The 22,306-nt window shown below is 38.0% G+C and overlaps 1 protein-coding gene across 5 annotated transcripts; it reads right to left on the bottom strand.

Moving 5' to 3' along the window:
- Positions 1–588: 588 nt before the first annotated feature.
- On the bottom strand, positions 589–15,632 carry glipr2 (GLI pathogenesis-related 2). 5 transcript variants are annotated; one of them, XM_079608560.1, is made up of 14 exons: positions 15,545–15,632; positions 14,903–15,097; positions 8,831–8,857; positions 8,307–8,519; positions 7,822–7,899; positions 6,206–6,388; positions 5,855–5,983; positions 4,572–4,784; positions 4,284–4,361; positions 4,023–4,205; positions 3,181–3,300; positions 2,364–2,582; positions 2,177–2,254; positions 589–1,993 (listed from the first exon to the last, which is right to left on the bottom strand). In XM_079608560.1, exons 3-14 carry the CDS (start codon positions 8,835–8,837, stop codon positions 1,833–1,835), a joined length of 1,662 nt encoding a protein of 553 aa, XP_079464686.1. In that variant the 5' UTR covers positions 8,838–8,857; positions 14,903–15,097; positions 15,545–15,632; the 3' UTR covers positions 589–1,832. The 5 variants fall into 5 exon arrangements, with proteins under 5 accessions (XP_079464686.1, XP_079464687.1, XP_079464685.1 ...); XM_079608561.1 differs by having other exon boundaries at positions 8,307–8,516; positions 15,545–15,627; XM_079608559.1 differs by lacking the exons at positions 14,903–15,097; positions 15,545–15,632 and adding an exon at positions 14,203–14,437 and having other exon boundaries at positions 4,572–4,781.
- Positions 15,633–22,306: the final 6,674 nt, after the last annotated feature.

Below are 22,306 nucleotides of genomic sequence, written 5' to 3' on the forward strand. Positions count from 1 at the left end.
CACACGCGCACACACACACACACACACACAAACACACACACACACACACACACACACACACACACACACACACACACACACACACACACACACACACACACACACACACACACACACACACACACACACACACACAAAACTGGGACATAAGGATGAATTCCTGCAGCTTTTGACCTGAAACACTGTGATTTCACCTTTTTTAGTTTAAGTTGACTAGACACATAAATACAGAAACATTTTTCAGTCTCGTGTACCAGACACTCAGGTTTACAGGTTATTTTGGCAAGGCTTGACCTTGTTTTCATTCCCTTACTGTTGCTGGTGATCCCTAGGAGGAAAGATTACCTAGCTGGAAAACATCCCCCTCCATGCACAACAAAAACATTCTCTATAGAAACGGCAGCAGTACTATAGAAACTCTCCCCACACTGTATCTGTTGCCCCATTCAACTGTATGTACTATATTCATGGCCAAGGAAACTCAAAACAAAGCTGATTTTTCTGTTTGTGGTCTATTATGTATACATGTGATCTGTACATGTATACATGTACTTTGAGGTTATAACAAAGCAAAAAAACAACAAAAAAAACAGGAAATCTGCGTGTGTTTTATTGTTGTTTACCTCTCTGAAAGACACTGAGAAGTAAAAGAAGATACATTTAGACTAGTACAGTGTTTTTATATCCTTGTTCTTTTTGCAGTTAGGATAGACCCAAAAACACCATCAAGTCAAATTTAATTAACAAATGCATGGACATAAATAAGTCCTCAATGCCAACCTTGCATAATGTTGGCAACTTGAGGCTCCTTTGCATACTCCTGTTTTACAATGCAATGTTCTTATGTTATTTTTTAAAATCATACTTTTAGGCAAATTATATTACTGATAAGAAGTTTTATTATTTTAGTTTTGGCCAAAGTGTGCTGTATTTAAACAAAACGTCAACCATAAAGGTATATATACATTTCAGTTTATCAGACAATTTGTTTGACCTTGTTTGAATTGAATTGTTTGACCTTCATGTTATTCATGAATGAGGGCATCTATAAATGAATATAAGAGTGTCTCATGTGTCTCCAACAACACAATGTGATAAGATGTTCACACAACATGACACCTTGGCATTTCAGTTTTGCATTCCCGCCCAAGCTCTCTGCGGCTGTGCAAGAAAAGCATTCACAAGATGCAAAATGTCAATGATTTGTGTATAAGAATGCAATTTATGCAAATGTGTTTGAGTGTTTGGGGAAGAGGTAATAGACTTGCTAGCATTTCAGTATCTTTATATATCTGATGAAAGCTGAAGTTTAGGATATGAAAATATATAATATTAAATTGTTGTTTATAAAATTATTTTTGTCACATGATTATCAATCACACCATATACTGCATTCACGATAAATAACTACATGGACAGAACATTTGCATTTAATTTAATGATTATTTTATGTCAAAATATATGTAGATTTTTTTTCACACACCTTCTTTCTATACAAGTCATTTCCCCCATTTACAAATTCCTATATCATTCAAGAGCACATATACACATTATCTCTTATTACAGTCAATGAGTGGATATCACCTTAGCAAAGAATAAGAAATAATTTATATGTATATCAGAACCATTAAAACAAGCATATTGTCAAAGGTGCAGTTGACATTTGAGAACTGATGTTTTTGTACATGCAATATATTCTGTTGACTGACTTTCTGTTTACATATAAATAATAACATACCGGGGTAGATACATTCCCACATTCTGATTTTGTTAATCATTTCTGTTCACTACTAAAATGGATAAAACTTTCTTAATCTTTCTTATCCAGCAGATCACTTCCCAACAGGTTTGACATTATCCTGGAAGTAGCCAGGGTTGGTGATGTTGCCAGCAGGTTTGTAAAAGGACACAGTGATGAACTTGCCCTTTCCATCTGATGCCAGGCCGACCCCAACCTGGTCTGTAGACCTCCAGATCATCTGGGTGAAGTTACCTGTGCACATATCAAAGTTTTTTTTCAGGTGTAGGCTACATTTTTTATTATGGTTTGTGATATATATATTGCCTTTGATCTGTATTTTAACATAAACATACATATTGAATCGATATTTGCTTTAATATTTTACAGCTTTAACCATTTAACCTCCTTGTTATGAGTGCAAAATGAATAACCTACCAGTTCCACTCTGAAAGCCAGGAGTTGCAAAGTTGTACTTTTCTTTTTCCTTGTACCATGATTCAGCAACCTCTTTTCCTATAGTTAAAAAAATGTATTATTAATAGTTTTTTATTTATTAACTTTATCATTCTGGTGTGCTATAGTTTCTTATATAGAGACCCATTTGGGGGAATAACACATTTACCTGTTGGATGCACCATGTTGGATGTCCATTTGTAAGACATAGTCTCTCCGTGACCTTTGCCGCTGTTCTTCAGGGCGTTAATGCTAATCAGATGTGCTGCCCAATCCTGAGCCTCTTTACTGAGGATGGGGCACAGCGAGAGAGGCCGTGACCCATGTTGCCGCCGATAATCATTTTGAGCTTCAAGCAGAGACTGACGAAACTGTGACAAGGTCTCACCTTTATCACAGGAAAAGAAAAAAGCTGTCAATCCAGAAGAGACTTTTGAGTTGAAACCAAAGCTTTGGTCTTTTTGACGTCACTTTTTACATGATTTCAAATAAGTTTGTGCACAGCTTTATACATCAAATAGTGCTGCAAAATGAAAACAATGGGCCTGATTGTGTGTCTTTCTTTATTATGTTTAATTGCAAGTGTTCCACAAAGCAGTCTTTTTAGGAGCTGATTTCTCAAACTAATGACCAATTACTGGCAACTTCTCATTAAAACTACTAACAGTTTTTGAGTAAGTACATGTTGTTTTATTGTTTTATTAAACGATAGCGTGCTGTGATGATCAGAAAGGGGTTATAACAGTTTACTTTAAAACAAACAATTCTGTTTCTTATGGAAGTCCATTTCTGCTACATTACGGGAAAAAAATTATTTATTATTACATACTAAGTAAAAATTATGACAGAAATTAAAAATTGAGATAAAACATTTTTTTTCTCCATAATTTTGACTTAACTGATTCATCAAAGCATGCTTTATTTTCTTATGTGGCAGAAAATAGTCCTCCATAGTTTTTTGAGGTATTGATGTCCTCATTGCTTACCTTCTGAGCTGCTGCTCAGTGGAGACTGACTCTTAGATGGTGCTGGTCCAGAACTGTGAGATGAAGGCATTTGGTTTGACTTGATGCTGAGAGCAGCAAGTGCTTGTCCAACTCTGTCAGCTGAACACCAAAAAAAATGTTGAAAACATCTATGAACATTATACAATAAGAGTTATAATAAATATAATTTAATTATATGTGACCCTGGTTCACAAAACCAGTCACAAGTCGCACGGGTAAATTTGTGGCAATAGCCAACAATACATTGCATGGGTCAAAGTTATTTTTTCTTTTATGCCAAAAATCATTAGGATATTAAGTAAAGATCATGTTCCATAAAGATATTTTGTACATTTCCTACCGTAAATATATAAAATATATAAAACATTTATTTTTGTGAGTGAATGCAGCACAATCGCGAACATAAATGGACAACTTTAAAGGCGATTTCCTCAATGTTTCGATTTTTTTGCACCCTCAGATTCCAGATATTCTAATAGTTGTATCTCGGCCAAATATTGTCTTAGCCTAACAAACCATACATCAATGGCAAGCTTATTTATTAAACCTTCAGATGATGTATAAATCTCAATTTACAAAAAATGTACCCATGTGACTGGTTTTGTGGTCCAGGGTCACATATTGAATATATATTATATTTTAATATAATTCATTTATATATTATTTATAATTACACAATAAATATATTTTAAAATTATATATAATATATAAATGTATTAATAATAAATAGTCATACATTCAATCTACACCTACTTTATACAAGAATCATACAAAATATATTGAGTATTATATCCCTGCACATGTATGCATATCAGACTCACCAGATGGGGTGGATTTGAAGTCGACTTTGGAACCTGCCGGTAGGACATTTCTTTCAAAGTATCCAGCATTGCTGATGTTTCCTGCTGGGAGGTACTGACCCACCACAAAAGTTGTGTTCCCGTCAGTGGCCAGTCCAACTCCCAACTCCTTTGTGTCCTTCCACACCACCTGTGTGAAGTGACCTGGAAAAACCACCAGATGTCAGAACAGAGACTAAAGCAGACGTCTAACCACCACAGAGTGTTTACAGATACACTCACCTGTTTTGGAGGTGAATCCAGGCCTGCTGAAGTTGTAGTCTTTAATCTCACTGTACCAGCCTTCCACTGCCTCACGTCCTGAAGAAATGACAAACACGCGATTTTCAAAACATGCAAACAAGATCATAAGACACACAACTGGTAATGAAATAATAGTTGCTTTAAAATAAATAACCCAAGCTCCAATTTACCGGTATGCAAAGACTTGACATCTAAGATGCCTGACTGAAAAGTGAGCAAGCGAAACATTAGCAAATGATACAGACAAAGTAGCTACTAAACTCTGACCTGTGAGTTTTTTGTCAGCTGAGCTCCAAGCGTAATATACATTTTCTCCATGATCTCCATTGCTGTGTTTGAGGGTCCTGATTGACAGCAGGTGTTTGGCCCACTCCTGTGAGGAGCGGGACAGGTTTTTGTTTACGGTGAGCGGCGGGGCTCCATGATGTTTGCGATATGCATTGTGAGCCTGTAGGAACTCAGCTTCAAAGCTGCTGTCTGCTACACACAAACATAAAGGTAGAACAATTTTTTTTTGATTACTGAACAAAACATTAAAATACAAACTCCCCATTATCTTACTGACTGTTTATCTTGATTGTTGCAAAATACACATTTGCACTTTTTTTTCACTGTTTGTATTTATATTGTATATATTTTTGTGTAAGGGAGACTTGCAAAATAAGAATTTAATTGTGTGGTCAAAACCGTAGTGTTTTACTGTGCATATTATAATAAATATAGCTTGTATAAATAGTTATTTGATGTGTAGATAGCACATTTCATGCTGACTGAAAGGATAAAGACAGCCCACTGAAGAGATGTATGTCTGTCCTTCTCAGTCTCACTGCCATTCCCGTTAAAAATCAAAGATGGCACTGCTGTGAATAAGGTCTATTGAGGTGCACATGCTCTGTTTCAGAAAGCATGAAACAGTACTAAGAAAGAATGGACTGTCAGATTTCATTTGCATTACGGCTAGACAGTTAAATATGCCAAAAGGTGCATTTTAACCTGTGTTTGCATTTGTGCAAAGAGGACACCATTGGAAAAGTTCTGAGAAGAAAAGCTGCACAATTCAAAATGGCCATTTATTCATCATTATACAACATTTAGATTAAACAAATTGCATAGATTTTTTAGGTACCTTTCCCACACCAAACTTAAAGGGTGAGTTCAACCAGAAATTAATATTTTGTCATTAATTTCTCCCCTTTATGTCGTTCCAAACCCGTAAGACTTTCGTTCATCTTCGGAACACAAATGAAGATATTTTTGATGCTTTAAAAAGTTAATAAAGAGATCATAACTAATCCATATGAATTGAGCGGTTTAGTCAAAATTTTCTGATGGGGCTTTTATTCACATTCAAACATTGATCAGCGAACATAAACAGAAGCTCAACCGAACCTGCTTGACGTGCGATAACATAACTCATTGTTCTTGCTGAAGCTCAAACACGCTGCGTAACATTCAAATTTATTTGTGTTCTGAAAGTCTTATAGGTTTGGAAACGACATGAGGGTGAGTAATTAATTTTCATTTTTGGGTGAACTATCCCTTGAACTTACCTTTTGAGCTGGTTGGCACATGAAGATCCCCTCTGCCTCCTGATGGTGATATTTCAGAACTGCAAGGAACTGAGGGTGCTCTGTTTGAAGGAATGCCCGATACACCATGGGTTGGACCCACTTTGTCAGCTGAATGTTGCCAGATAAATCACATTTTTACTATACTGTAATGAACATCAACTATATCTAATTTGAAGTACTCTGTAACATTTTTTATTAATAATAAAAATAATGATTATTATTTATAAAGTGTAATATTAAGGATATAGAAAAAAATAGGAAACAAAATGTCTTTATAAATATCATGACATGGATACTGTGAAATAACCATTCACTTGAAAGTGTACTCACTTATACCAGAGGGCTTTGAGTCTACTTTGGAGCCTGTCGGTAGGACATTTTTTTCAAAATAACCCACATTTGTGATGTTTCCTGCTGGGAGGTACTGACCCACTACGAAAGTTGTGTTCCCATCAGTAGCCAGTCCCACCCCCATCTCTTCAGTGTCTTTCCACACCACCTGTGTGAAGTGACCTGGAGAAACCACTAGGAGTCAGTGTTGTAACTAGTGTGCCAACTTAACCACCCAGAGTGTTTACATACACCAGAGCCCGTCTAGCCGTCTACGGAGAGCCTGGCCGCTCCCTATTAAGTCCTATTGTACAGAATTTTGTCTGTAGTTCCACCAGAGGCGACCGCCCATGAGTGCAAAATGAATAGGAGTCTATGGAGCTAGACGGCTAAATTAGTCTCTTTCACCCGATTGCCGTTGATAAATCTCAGATTTGATTGTAAGTTTTGCAAGTTCAACATGGGTTATAGGTCGAAAGTTGAATGAACGAGTAACGTTACTTATGTCCTTTCGGTTTCTTACAGGTTGAGTTGTTGTTGCCCATAACACGCTAGCATTCTGCTAATGAACGCTGATTGGTCAGTGAAGGACTGATTACGACCAGAGATACCGCTTGATGGCATCGTGGCATCCGAAGAGGGACCAGAATGTCTTCTAGCAAAAACTCATCTAGTACGTATAACTGGTCAGCTGTGTTGTCGATGCCTCGAGAAAAAAAGAAAGTGCAGAGCGCGAAAGCACCAAAGTGACTGAAAGATTGCCGTAAAGCAGTAACGTTAACGTTATCTCTGCTCATACGATGTGTATGACGTCATTGACATTTAAAAATACTTTTTAAAGCAAATAAGTGACTCTAAAAAATCGAACACCCAGCAATGTGTCATTTCTTTGCATCTCCTTTCGAATACAACATTCAAATTACTAGACAAAAAAATATATCCTGAGAAAAGTGGATTTTGAGGGGTATAGCTCCATAGACCTCCATTCATTCTGCACTCGTCCTGTGAGCGCCCTCATGTGGAATCCGAGTGGAACTGCAACCAGTTCAGAAGCCGGAAGTTTACTGAGAGTGGCAGTTCTCCCCATAGACATGTATAAAGGCTAGATGGCTTACCGGCGCTGAGAGCCAATGGGACCCGACGACGTCACACGGCGGCCATCTTAGGACAGCACCGCTCGTCCAGTTATAACATTAAAGTCTATTGTGCATGTAGTGCTGAAATAACTATATTTTGCTCAATTTTCAACCGATTTTCAAACGGCTTGGTGTGTCATAAACGTCAGGGATGCCATGAAACACACAGCTACGCTGCAATGTTAAGCGTTTCTCAAAACGTGAAGCTACAATTTAAACATCGGCATCAGCACAAATCATAGCCACGTTAATAAGGTTTGTAATAAACCAAACCGTTTGTAAATCCGTCAAGAATTCAGCAAGTTACGAGCATTTGTCACTCACCTTCCGTCCACAGCAGCAGGGAGCAGCAGCGCAGTCTCCTGACCTAAGATGGCCGCCAAGTTGACGACACAGCTGACTCCGCCTTGAGCCATCTAGCCTTTATACATGTCTATGGTTCTCCCCTTATATTATTAGACCTTCTCTGGATACACTCACCGGTTTTGGAGCAGAATCCCGGCCTACTAAAGTTGTAGTCCTTAATTTCACTGTACCAGCTTTCCACTGCCTCACGCCCTGTAGAAAGCAGATAAAAAAGTAATTTAATTGTTTCTACAATGCCGTATGTCAAAACACCACTGGATTAGTTCACAGTGTGCAATACTAATAACATTTATTAAAAGACAACACAAATACTTAATCTCCAGTTTAGTGCCTTGTAATTAAGTTACAAAGTTTTGACAACTGGAGAATGTCTGCAATGGCATCTAATTCTAGTGCACCCCACTTGACCATGGTCAGTCTGACTGGATATGACTAGTGTCTTGGGCTGCGTTTCCCAAAAGCATCACAATGGTTTCTAGTTTCTACTACGATCAAATGCTTTTGAGAAACGTAACCCTGGTCAAAAGACATTTATGGTTTGATTACCCTATTAAAAGAATTTGACTTTCCTTTACTGATTTTGAGAGCAGAAAGCTGACCTGTGAGTTTTTTGGTAGCTGAACTCCAGGCATAATAAAGATTTTCTCCGTAGTCCTTGTTGCTGTGTTTGAGAGTCTTGATTGACAGCAGATGCTCCGCCCATGCCTGTGCGGAGCGGGACAGGTTTTTGTTTACGGTGAGCGGTGGGGCTCCATGCTGTCTGCGATACGCGTTATGAGCCTGTAGGAACTCAGCTTCAAAGCTGCTGCCTGCTAGAGAAGAGCACAGTTTAATAATGCGCTGAAATAAAATAATAATAATAATATATTGTATAAAAGTGTGTTTCGATTAGCCTACTTTTAGATTCTCTACTACATCATTATCGTTGGATGAGTTTTGATAAACTAAATGTTGAAAGGCTGCAGGTTAACCATAAATGCTACAAAAATGTTAAATAAATCAATAAATGATTATTAAATAAATAAACATATCAATTATTTAATAAGCTGGTGCACCAAAAATAGAGAAAAAGAGTTATAATTGGAAAATAGATTTGAGTTTGGTAAAAGTTGTCTAGACTCACCTGCCATAGATAAAGCAATGTGAGAGACTGAAAAACAAACAAACAGATCAACACGGCAGTTACTTTACAATGATCATTTTCAAAGAGACGAATGTCACAACAGAATACCTGAACCACTCCCATGACGGATATGGTATGTTTTTAAATCTATTCAATTACGTGGAGTAAATATAAGTCTACTCTGTTCACTTTTCAAACCAGTGTTGAGTTAGACTCCCCATAGAGAGTTTCATTAAATAAAATGTAAAAAACAAAACAAAACTAGAAACATCAGTATTTTTACAACGCAGCCATCCCAAAATATTGGATTTTTGTAATATTAATTTTGATTGATTAGCCTACCTTTTAAGTTTTGAAAAAATGAATATATATATTTTTAATTGAGATGTTTTATTAAAGTATCTCTTATAGACTTGGAATAAGAAGTGCTTGCATTGACAACTGCGTCAGCGAGTGATCATGACATACTGTACAACTAAAGTGCTCAGACTAAAGCTAAATGGCAAAATATATAATATATACTCAGACCAGTATCTTCATTCAGTAGACTGGAGATGATCCTGCTTGTCAAGCATACTCGCAGACACATTCATATTTTTAACCTATTTAATTTCTGTTGATGTTAAAATAATTTAACTAACATAGGCTAACATTTTGTGTTTGTTTTTAAAACAACCAAGTGCTGTCTGTGACCCTAGGAGAATGTCAGGAGTGCGAACCTGTTTGTTTTGTTTTGTGCGTTTGTTTTTCCATTTGACTGAATTTAACCTTTAACTATACTTAGGGTTTGCACACTAAAATGTTTCATTTCCTTTTTTCGTGATTAGGTGTTTGTGTGTGCGTGTACATGTGACAGGAAACTCCGGTGCTGCTCAGTCATTCTGTGAAAGAGCACAAATTTTACTGCCGCAAGACTGGTTTTTCTTGTGACACCCTTGGACATTAAACTTCTAGAAGGACAGACTTAACTGTAGGATACGATACGGGTTGTGATTTGCATATAGTCAGACTAGACGACATTAAAATTAAGTGGAACTGAAAACTCGAAAACCACAGAACATGCCTTAAAGTAATGAACAGTCAATTTGCATTGACTGAAGATTGGCAGAAACGCATCAGGTTACTCAAAGTAACTAGTTCCCTGAGGGTAGGGAACAAGACATTGCGTCACTAGCTGACGCTTTGTGGAAATTCCTTTCTCTGAAAATGCTGAAGCAATGCCTCATTTCTTCGTCTTATAGGAAACCATGGTTTCTTCTTGTGAGCTTCTTCTGTTGCTCTGGCTGAAAGGATAACAGTATAGTGAGAAGGGAAAGACCGCTTAAACCTCCTCAAACTTCATAATTTTAATAGATTGATTGTCCAATAGTGGACAATCAATAGAAATGTGACGTAAATGTGCTGTGATGTAAATATATGATATTTTATCAATACGTTTCTAAATGTGTAAGCCTTTGGACTTAAAAGCCTTAATGCAGTTGTTTTGTGCATTCCTGTGACCACACATAAATGGTGCAACCGAACAATCATGACTGTTTGATTCGGCATGATTTATGTGCACTCCTGACACAAATTAATAAATTACTGTCACTTTAAATTTTTTATTGCAAAACATCGTCAAATATCAATGCTGCAATCTTAAGTCTTTAAAGGAGTCATAACCTAGTATTACCTTGGATACCCACGCTCTATTATAGTATTTCAGGCCCTTCTAAAAAAGAAAAGTGGAAAAAAAATAAACACAGAGCTCCTCTGACCCTTATTTCTGAAGGCATTATTGTCTCGCGAGATCTGATGCGATATTTTGGCTGTCGTGGACGGTCATTTTAATAATGCAAATGAGGGGCGCGTTGATTGGTGGCAGGAAGGAGGGGGGTTGACACCGCCAGTAACTTCAGCATATCATTCCAAAATGACATCATGGCGCAAGTTGTGAATGAACCCGACCTGGCCGCGACCTACGGGATTCAACCGTATATGCACGAGCCAGACTCTGAACCTGAGCTGGAAAGGGAAGATGTAGAGTCGATGGAAGGACGTCTACATCAAGATGTCTCTGAATGGTAAAGACAATCATTTTGACTGAGACATACATTATACCTTTTATTTAATGTAGATTACATTAACGGAGATGTAGTCTACTTTTTTTATCAGCTTACAGTGGTTATTGAGATCAAAGTTTGCTATCATGTGGTGTTTTTGCCTTGTTTCACGTTGTGGTTTTTTAGACATTCAAATTTCTGAACGATTCTGGCGTAAAATGATTAGCACAGACACCTAACGTTAAGCCAGTGGGAAGGGTTGTAGGAACCTCGTCATTAAAAACAAATTTAATCCACTGGTCCCTGACAGCTTGGTCCGTTCTTGGGAGAGAAAACACATTTAAGTTACATGTTGATTCTGGCAGTCAACAACAGAGTAACTCACGTGTGCACTACGTTTCTGCATCTTTCGCGACTGAATATGAGAGGGGGAGAGTGGGAGAGGGGCAGGGCGGGCTTCCTGCAGCATAGGGCTGCGGTGTCCATATATGGTATATCCGGCCCCGTCTTGACGTCAAGACGGGGGAGAAATTAAAATCTCGTGTTTGAGTCCGCGTGCACGTGGGCTGGTTTACGAACCCTGGGATAAACAAACGCTTCACTTTTAAATATCGGCTTCCCGGCCAGTGTATACTCGTTAGGCAATCATAACATACATTGATTCTCGTGGAAAAGTGAAAATTACAGGTCATGACTCCTTTAAGTAAAGACCAAACATTTGCTTCTGTCATGATCCTTTTGCGATCTAGCTAGTTTTCAGTGAGATGGTGAAATGGTGAGGTTGTGTGACGTCGTTCTATGGAGGCATGTTAAGGGCAGATTTTAGGGTAGTGCTGTGGGGCTACTGGCCCGACACTGGAAACGAAACTTGATTTTGGCCTCTGTGCTTGAGGTCCAAGGCTATTACCCCTGTCCCCCTCCCCAGCATGTTTTTAGCCTTGTCTCAGGTTACTCAACATAAACAGGAGTTATATGAGTTATAATAATATTGTATGAGTTAACCAGAGTGCATGTTTTTTATGACATATATGCAGATGCATTAGTCCAGTATCAACCAAAGCACAGGGAAGATATAAATACCAAATAAATACACTATTCTCATATATAATTTGTCTACGTTTTTCAAGTCTCTAATATTTGCCATAAACATATTTACGCGATGGGTAGCATAAGTAACCTTTAGAATCGCAAATATATATTTCTGCCTTTATATGGTGATCAGAATCCCTTAGGATCGCAACGCAAGGAAGTTATTTCAAACACTTGCTGGTGCCTTGAAGTTCTGAGCTGAATTTTTCTCATAAATGTTGAAGTTAGCTGGTAGCCTGATATAATAACATGGGAAATGAGCAGTGGTGTTAACCCTCTCCTCACTCTGAAGCAGTTGGCCTGCTTTGGACCAAGGTATTTGGCAGGCCAAAAATGGCCACTGATGGCGAGGCCACTGATGAGGACAGTGAGGACCTCGAATTGACAGTGGAAATGCAACTGCCCCTGGCAATCACTAGCACGAATCGCTTTTGGCCTGACTGTGGAAACACGGCTAGGACAATGCAATGAGAGAAGAAAATGTTTGCTTATTCATAGGGACTGCGAAGTTGCACACTGTGCCTATTAAGCAACCTCAGAAACAATTGTCATGAGGCCTATCTGAATACATAAGACATTCCCCAGGTGCACTGAGATAATCAGTCTTCCGGCCAACTTGCCAGAGGATCTGTTCCGTGTGAGCAGTTTGAAGGAGCGAATTGATAATGCACTCGTAATGCTGGGGCATTTCACAGCTTCATAACTCAGTTGAAACGGGGCAACCTATGATATCGAATTACAGAAATTTCTGATACAGAAGCACCCTCTGAATTCTGTCTTCCAACTTTGTCACATCGGTTTCTGGTTTCATAGCTTGCTCGGGCCCAATACATTGAGCTGAGACTGGGCTAGACAAAAGTCGCACAGTCCACTGTGCATAGAGGAAGAGCCCTGAAAACAGAGGCATAGCCGGTGTAGGACTGAACACATATGGGCAGAACTCTTTACTGCCCAAGTACTTCAGAAATCCCTTTAAAAGTATACATGTGAATTTAACGTGGCACAATGGCCTTCATCATCACTTGTATGCTAATGCAGGGGATTCATCAATATGCTAATTGAGGACTGTTGGGACACTCTAGGCACAGAATGGTTCTGTCTGGAGAGACAGAGTCGTTTACACCTCAATGACACACCTATACCATTTGCTTAAAAGGACACATGTGCTTTCCACTACATACTATTTATCTACTAGTGTGTTCTAACATGCAACTATGCCATGTTAGGTCTCATCTGACAGCTTATATACTGAACTGAATGGTGGTGAACTTAATAGAGATATTAAATCCTTATGTACTGTTGCTTAAACATGCTTATACCATGGTCTGGGTGAATACTCGATTCTGATTGGCTGCAGGGTGTCCGTTAAAAAGTGATAGAGGACACCTAAATAAACTGTCAGGCGTAACCAAGGAAACCAAGTTATTGTTTGTAACTTGTAACTTTAGATTTCGATTGTAAAACTAATTAAAATATAAACTAATGTTTTAAAAATGTGTTATTTGGCAAGTGACCATGGTATAAGCGGGTTTAAAACCTGACAATGGACACCTCGTCGGGCATTAACCCTTACATTGAGAATATGTTAATGTTCTTCTCACCGTCTTGATCACCTCCCATTTGCATCATCTTTTGTTTTTTCAGTCAGTCAGTTTTGGTGTTGGTATTCCACTCATGTTTAACAATGCTTTAAACAGGGTATGAGAAGGAAAGGTAACTGTTGATCTGGGAGAATGGCTTAAACCCTGCTGCATCAGTGCATAACCTCATACTATGAGAAAGGCTTTTACAGCCTCTTCTGAACAGCAGTGCATTATTTGTTACAACTACGTTCTTCAATTCTACTGTCTGTGTCTTTGCCTGCTTTATAGGCTTTGAGAATCTTTCCTTTTATCACTGATGCTGTTGAAAGTTAAGCGATTGTAAATCAGTTGAAATACTTTTACCTTTATAGAATAAGAGGTTAAAGAATAACAACAACTTTAATGGAGTCAGATTAATTATATTGGAGTCAGATAAATAACTAAATTATGCATGTCATCCTTCAACTTCATTTAGTTCCAATTATTGGTTTAAAATAGCAGCGTAAGCTTCCAGCCTTACACGGCGAGAGAACAGCAAGCGGCCGGAACGTTTTGTGCTTTACGTATACTAGACATACCACCGCTCTAAGACAGGGAGGCGGAGAAGAGGTGAGCGGACATCTTATCCGTAGCATAATTTAAAAGATGTCATACTAACCAGAATGTTGCAGAGGAACGGCAGTCCAGGCACCGTCCACTGAAGAGCGGATGTCTACGGTGAGCGATAGGTGGCTTCTCGAAGACAGCATAGCCGAGTGAAGGAGAAAGATTCTGAGCAAAAGCGCTTGACGCTGAGCTAATAAGCGGGTTGACCCTCCCCTCACTCGAGTGTGTGCGCGCCATTGGCTAATGCAGTTGCAATTGCACGATTCAATCAGGTTTCAGCATTGTTTCCCCAAAGTGTCAGATAGTGACGCAATGTCGAGAGACCTACCTCGAAAGGGAACTGCATTACTGCGACAAACAGAATTGATGTCTACATGCCTGTTACTGCAAGTCTGCAGTATCAGGCTCTTTTCCTCTATTGTGATTAAAGTATCAGGCAGTACACTGTTTGATGCATGCATTTAAAGAAAAAAATAGTGTCTTGTGTGTGATTATTTAAGAAAAATAGATTAGGCCACTGTATACATTGGTTATTTTTACTGTCTAATGGTAATCACATTTTTTTATTTTATTTTTTATTTTATTTATTTATTTATAAGGACAGCACGCATTAATCAATATTACTATAAATGTGCCAGTGTTAGCCTACTGGCTAATTTTCAACTGCAGTCCTTCGGCAAGATGTTTTAAAAATAATAAAATATACATTGACACAATAGCTCACAGATAGTCTTAAAAAATGTCAAACATACCTGTCCTGAAGTCTCACCAAGGCATGCAGGAATTTGTCTTTCTTTAAAAGCTGTCTATTTCCTCTCTTTCTCTCCTTCTCTCCTTCTCTCTATCTTGCTGACTAGCTGTGAAATCTATATATCTGCTGCAACGCCCCTTGTCCAGGAAAGAGCCCTACTATACACACGGACGAACGCTTCCAGTTTTGTTTGCCTCTGAAATACACACACACACACACACATTCTTGGTTTCGCTATCTTTGTGTGGACTCTCCATAGGCGTAATGGTTTTTATACTGTACAAACTATCCCCTAACATACTGTATTATTACTGTATATATTCTATCCCCTAATAACACTAACCCTACCCTATACCATCACATACAACTTTATGCATTTTTACATGTTTATTCAAACATTATTAACAAACAATCATTATTAGCGTCAAACATTTGAGGTTTTACGATCTTTGGACGTTTGGTCCTCATGTAAGTTAAACAAGTACACACACACACACACACACACACACACACACACACACACACACACACACACACACACACACACACACACACACACACACACACACACACACACACACACACACACACACTCCATCACAAACTAATTTTGATGCTATTAAGAACAGGAAAACAAAATGACTTGTTCTATCATGTGAAATTGCATATCTTCAGTTCATGTTCACGCCTGCAATCTTCTCTCTTTCAGTGTAGTCCTCGCATTTGCATGTTGCGATAGCAGCGCTTCCTGTCTATTTGCGGTTGTTTCCACTGACGTTTTTGTTCCTTTTGTCACCCACAATGAGTAGTTATTTCAGATACAGGTAATTTTGTGCACAAAAAAACAAACATGGATCATCACTGTGTTGGACTGGCCTTCCATTCAAGGTGTTCCTTCCCTTATCTTTGGGACCGGGACAGGCTCTTTGCATCTCAGCAGCCTTACATAATAGTTTGGAGAATGGATGCATGAATTGGAAAATCATAAATCATGTACTATAAAAATAACTATGATATACTAAGTACTGTATTCATATATTTTTACAAACCTTATGTCTGAGGTGTGATGCAGTGGGTGGTGCATGTGCTCATAACATACACTACGCTAAAGTCTTGGGCACATTAGATGCTTCACCAAAACATTTGTTTAAAGGTGGTTATTTATAACCTTTATCTATTTATATCTCACATATATATAGTTCAAAGCATATTTTAGAAGTTTCTGGCCTGGGTTGACCTGATCTTGACCTGTTAAGTTGAAAAGCTCATTAAAGAAAAACACATTTTCCCCTTAAAAGTAAAAATGAAGACTAAAAGTGAAGAAAGTTTCTTGTAGACATACTACTAAAACACGTTTAAACTTGTCTACATACTTTTGGTAGCTTTAAGGTAGGCATCACTATGCTTTTCTATAGAAGTGAGAAGTTTACTAATTCACTAAGTTCACACTAATTCATATCGTTTTGTTTTTTGCTTAGCACCAAATGTATGTACAAACTTCCCCTATTTAAGGGGATATGCTAAAGGAGGTGAATAGGCTGAATAATTTCCTTTTGTCAAAATGAATCTTTGCTCTGCTCTGCAATCCCTTATATTTACTGAAACTACGTTTACTAACTCTCATTACTGTATTAGCAAAAAAGCTACTTATAGAATGTCTGAAGTGGACCATCGAAATAGTGTTACCAAAATAAACAATGAAGTGATTTACAAAAAAAGAATAATTATATTTAGAATATTATGTAAGAAATTAATAATGTAACATTTACAACATACTACTGTATGGTAATGTAACCAGTACACTAGTGGGCAGCACATACATATTGCTGTATGAAAGGTCTCAACAGAAGTTTTCACCTGATGGAAACTTAACCAGTTTTGTATCTTCTTGAGGCTTCATTTAAAAATAAAACCTTGTGGTTTTCTTTTTGATGCTTAATTTGGAAACGTTTAGGTTCTCAAACGTTAGTGCAACACGTTTGCATGTTCATGTGATGAACTATACCTGTGTTTATTCAGCTATAGGACAGCTGTGTGAATTTGCACGCAAAACTTCAAATTTTTCATTCTTGTGCTATAGTAATTTAATGAGAGGCAGAAAAAAAGGACAAGCCATTTAGTTCAGTAGTTCAGTCCAATTAGCACTAAATGCTGGCACACTGAATTAAGACCTGCTGCGGAAACCCTAAGTAGATATCCCTGAACCTGATATTAAAGATCATTGTGGTACGTTGTAAATTACAAGTGTATGAGGTTTACAAAACAGCTTAGACTTTATTTCCTGTAGGTCACTTTTATTTTCATATACATAGGTGTAAAATACCTTTAGGTTGCTTAACCAATAATTTAGTCCATGTAGACCATAAAAATTTAATATTCATGAAAATCCTCCTTGTGTAAGAGCTACAAACAGCGAACAGGGTATAAGGCAAAAACCTACAGATTTTTTGGGGGGCATAATCCATACTGTTTTCATTTAGTAAGACTGCAAAAACTGGAATTAGTAGAGCCGTCTGGGCTTCTCTCTGAGAAAACAAAAGACCTTTCTGGAAATTGAAATTTGAACTCTCTCTTGCAAAATTAGCATGCATCTGAGACGCAGTGACACTGAGCCAATCACCTCAGTATTGTCTTAATTTACATTTCTTTCCCTTCACTCCCTCTTTCCTCTCTTCTCTCACATGCTGATCCCTGGAAATTCACCCAAAAATCTATATGGTTTAATGTGAACAATTATCATACAACACTATACATGTTTTGTCTCAGTGCGACTACAATGGTCTCATTCCCAAAGAAGTAAACCAAAAGGTAATAAAGTTTTTAAGAGTTTAGAGATCTTGCTTAGAGAGGAGTGTGAGTCTTTCATGCAAATTACTTTTGGTCTTCAAAAGGTGCCAACATCAGGTCTATGACCATAGTCAATGCAAATTCCTATTGTAAGTTCATACCCCACATTGGGGGATGTTTTGTCTTGGTCTGGGTATATTTAAAGAAATGTTGAAAAGGCTCAGCCCGACTTGCAGTCCATAACACCACAAATTTACACTTAGGTTAGTAAAGGACTAAAATACAGTTTAGGTGAAGCAGAGGGGCACCTCAACTGATGTTTTTAAGCTTCGACTAACACATTGGCAAGATGAGAGGCTCCACAGGTCCAAGCACGTACAGGACAGAAAATGCTCTACTGAAAATAATTGAGGAAAGCAACTAGTAGTCTGCAGAATAATTGGGCTCTACTTTCCACCTGTAGCAAAACTCCAGTCTGACATGGACCAGAGATCTCCAAAAACTACCCAGAAGGTTCAAATATAACTATAATTTAAGAAGAACCCTTGACTTTCTGTAGTGTCAATTAGCTGCAGGGTTTCCTGTTTCTTCAAGGCACTGCCTAAATGCCTTGCACGTCTCAACTTCAAATGAAAACAACTTTATTTGCTTCAAATTGGATACTGTGAAAGATATGTCTGTTTTCATTGATGTCACATAAATGTCTAGCCTATGGTCTATATGTGCTTATGTTACATCGATATTCAAAAGACCTTTATGGTGATGTCTCCATGTGCTTTGTTACCATCAGTCAGCCAGGCTAATTACCACTAAAAAATTTACACCAAAAATAGTCAAAATAATAACAAATAATACTTATTTTTTCAGAGTTTCTCAAACCTACTGCCAAAGTGTATGGTATAATATGACAACAGGGGCCATGGAATTTTTGTATCAAGAAAAAATACTTAATTTATATGAGCAGCATGTAATTTCTTTCTTTTTGTCCCCCATGCACTTCACTGCTGTGTATTTGTGTTCTTTGTTGGCTGATTTTTTAATTTGACAAATATAAAAAAAGGATTGATTTTTTCATTTCCCCATTAATTTCATTGTGGGTTCTTTTAACGATAACATACAACCAGATATTCCAATTCCAATTAATTTTTTGTTTGTAGAGCTGTCAAGTGTCAATGACATCAAGTCTCATGCCATTTAGAAGAAGGGAACTTTTTTTTATTTCAGCAAATATCATTTGGGGTCAAAAAGCGGCAACAGCGCATAAGGTAGTCTATATTGTGGCGCTCTGCATGTAGCCTACTGATCTTCTGCCGCTGCTGCTGAATGTAATGTTTTCGGATCTATACAGAATTCTGCCAACCAGATCTATTGCATCTAAAAACCTGGTGTGCACAACGTTTTTCGAAAGTTAATTGGATCACAGACAATTCTTCATAAAGCTTCAGTATGTAAAAAATCTGTACTATCTCCAGGAGATCTGACATAAATTAAAAAATATATAATAGTCTATTTCAAAATAGATAGCAACACTGCTGATCCAAACCGTGAAATAGGATCAATTCGTAAAAAAGGAGACTATAACACTCATGTGCATTTTAAAGTGTATTTTATGCTGTTTTCATCATTTTTATGATGCAGCAACCTATATTTTGATCATTTGATTGTGCACCTCTGAAGACACCTCTGAAATCTTCAGAAGATCAATACTGCGATAAACTCGACAATATTTTAGGGCAGAAGGATGTTGATTTGAACGTGTTCATTCACTACGGCTAACATTACATACCAGCGAGTATAACAAACATGCTGTTCTGTAAAAAGGTGAGGTAGGGGTAATTATGTTGACTCCCCTATAAACAATTAGAAATCAAAGAAAAAAGGTATTTTCACTCGTATCATGTGCAGACAAGGATCATCAATCGGGATGGATTCTACACTCAAAAAAATTATATGTTGGCTTTTATGTTAACAGGTTCCAACTGGATTACGTTAAACAAACATCATTTGTTCATGTAACTTCAACATCATGGAATTAAGTCATTTTAAGTGACCCAATTTAAGTAATCTCAAAGTGAATTTTTTAAGGTTTCCTGAAATGATTCAGGTGTTTTTTATTTTCATCCATCCATTAATATTTCATTTATTTTAGTGACGCATGATTAAATGGATAGGCTATAACTAGCTAATAGTAGCTATTTGTTAACAGTTGCACATATTAGCATCTTAAATGCTAATATTTAAATGCTCCTTCAACCAAAGCAGTTGTGTAATGAAGCACCGGACTCAGTGGGATCCATTTGCAGCTTTTTATTAGATAGTCGGACAGGCAGGGTAATCAACAGCAGACAGGGCAATGAAGGAAATGCAGATAAGATCAGAGTCACAGGCAAAGGTCGAGGCAGGCAGCAATAAGCAAAGTCCAGTAAACAGTCCGGGTCGAGGCAGGCAGAGAACAATCAGAAAACGAGGTTAACAATCCAAGGTCAGAAATACAAAGCAAACACAGGAAATAACGGTTAGAAATGATGGCCAGGGAATATCAAGACTTCGCAGAGAAGTGGTGTGTGGAAGTGGCTTTTATGTGTGTGTAAATGAGTTGCAGGTGTGTTGCGCAATCAGTCCCAGGTGAGAGGCATGATGAGAATTTGAGTTCGGTAGGAAAAGATTAATATTCCGGAGGAGACGGATCCCTCCGGCGGTGGAGAGGAGGCGGTACAGGAGCCTGCTCCGTTGCAAGTTGTAAGTAACTGAATCAGTCCACACAGCCTAACAAAATGCTCTACTTTCTAATAATAATAATAATAATAATAATAAAAATAATAATGTAATTGAACATTAAACATAACTACTAAGTCTTCCCCTTTTCTCACTTTCTCTAAAAAACATCAAATAACACTTAATTTGAACATTTATTCTCTCTTAATTCAACCATATGCAAAGCATGCTGGGAACTAACAAGCACGCAGTTTCAGTTAATGCAACACAAATCATTCATGTAAATTAACACAAACGGATTAAGTAAACTTAAATTTGACATATATTTAAGCAGATTGAACACAGTCAAATTAAGTTAGGGCAAAATTGCAGTTGGCGTCGCACTATACTGCCACCCTCTGGATGTAAAAATGTTTACTTAACATAAATGGTTTGTGTTTAGACAACACGTTAGCATTTTGTACTGTTAAGAGACACAATCACGTGGACCTTAATAGAAAAAAAAATTACAAGTCAACAAACAGAATTATTATAAGTAAACTAAATGTAAATATATTATGTAAAGTGCACAACCTTCCTAGTTCATCTTTTATAGAGGATGAGCTTTCAGATCTGATACCACAAATCCATGTGTCATCAAAAATGAATCATTTACAACTCTTTATCCTCCAGCTTCTTCTGCTTTGTTAAGCCTATAATGCCATCTGCTTCCTATCACAGGCTGCATTAATTAATCATTTTGCTACTTTCTATTTATCTAAATGTGAAATACACTGTACTCTGAATATATTTTCCTCCTATGATGAAAAGCATTTGGCCTTTTGAAGAAGCGCCAATTTAAATTTTTTTTTTTTTTGAAAATTACTAGTGTTCAGAATCATGTTTGCACAGTGCCTTTGTTATTGAGTGCAGACTTGCAATTTGTTTTTATGTGAATGTCCTCTTCGAATATTGTTTGTTTGCTATAGGCTCTTTTCCACAGCGTTTTTATTCTGCTATCACATGCATCTGTAATAAACCTTAAAATAACCTTGAAATAAGTGCTGTTTTAGTTCTCTTTCAAGCATCTTTCTCAAAATTTAGCGAACATCAGTCATCAAAAGGTATATTCTTAGTAATCCCTGTTCTATGCTGTGATGCTTTTTGCCTTTGCTTTTTGCCTTTGAGTGATCTATGAATGTATAATTCATTTTATATTTTTTAGGAAGTTTCAGGAAGTTATAGCTATGTTGTTTCCCTTTAGATATGAAACACGGGTTGTGGTAAAAGTGTTTGGATGCCAAATATTGGGAGACAATTAGAATTTGATCCCCCAAAAAAGTTGATTTATCTATTTTTCAAATTTGTCCATCCATCCATCCATCCATCCATCTTCTTCCGCTTATCCGGGACCGGGTCGCGGGGGCAGCAGTCTAAGCAGAGACACCCAGACTTCCCTCTCCCTAGACACTTCCTCCAGCTCTTCCGGGGGGACACCGAGGCGTTCCCAGGCCAGCTGGGAGACATAGTCTCTCCAGCGTGTCCTAGGTCTTCCTCGGGGTCTCCTCCCGGTGGGACGTGCCCGGAACACCTTCCCAGGAAGGCGTTCAGGAGGCATCCGGAACAGATGCCCGAGCCACCTCAGCTGACCCCTCTCGATGTGGAGGAGCAGCGACTCTACTCTGAGCTCCTCCCGAGTGACTGAGCTCCTCACCCTATCTCTAAGGGATCGCCCAGCCACTCTGCGGAGAAAGCTCATTTCGGCCGCCTGTATCCGGGATCTTGTTCTTTCGGTCATGACCCAAAGCTCATGACCATAGGTGAGAGTAGGAACGTAGATTGACCGGTAAATCGAGAGCTTCGCCTTGCGGCTCAGCTCTTTCTTCACCACGACAGACCGGTACAACGACCGCATTACTGCAGC

Source organism: Phoxinus phoxinus (assembly GCF_949152265.1).
Source record: "Phoxinus phoxinus genome assembly, chromosome: 3".
Taxonomy (NCBI): domain Eukaryota; kingdom Metazoa; phylum Chordata; class Actinopteri; order Cypriniformes; family Leuciscidae; genus Phoxinus; species Phoxinus phoxinus.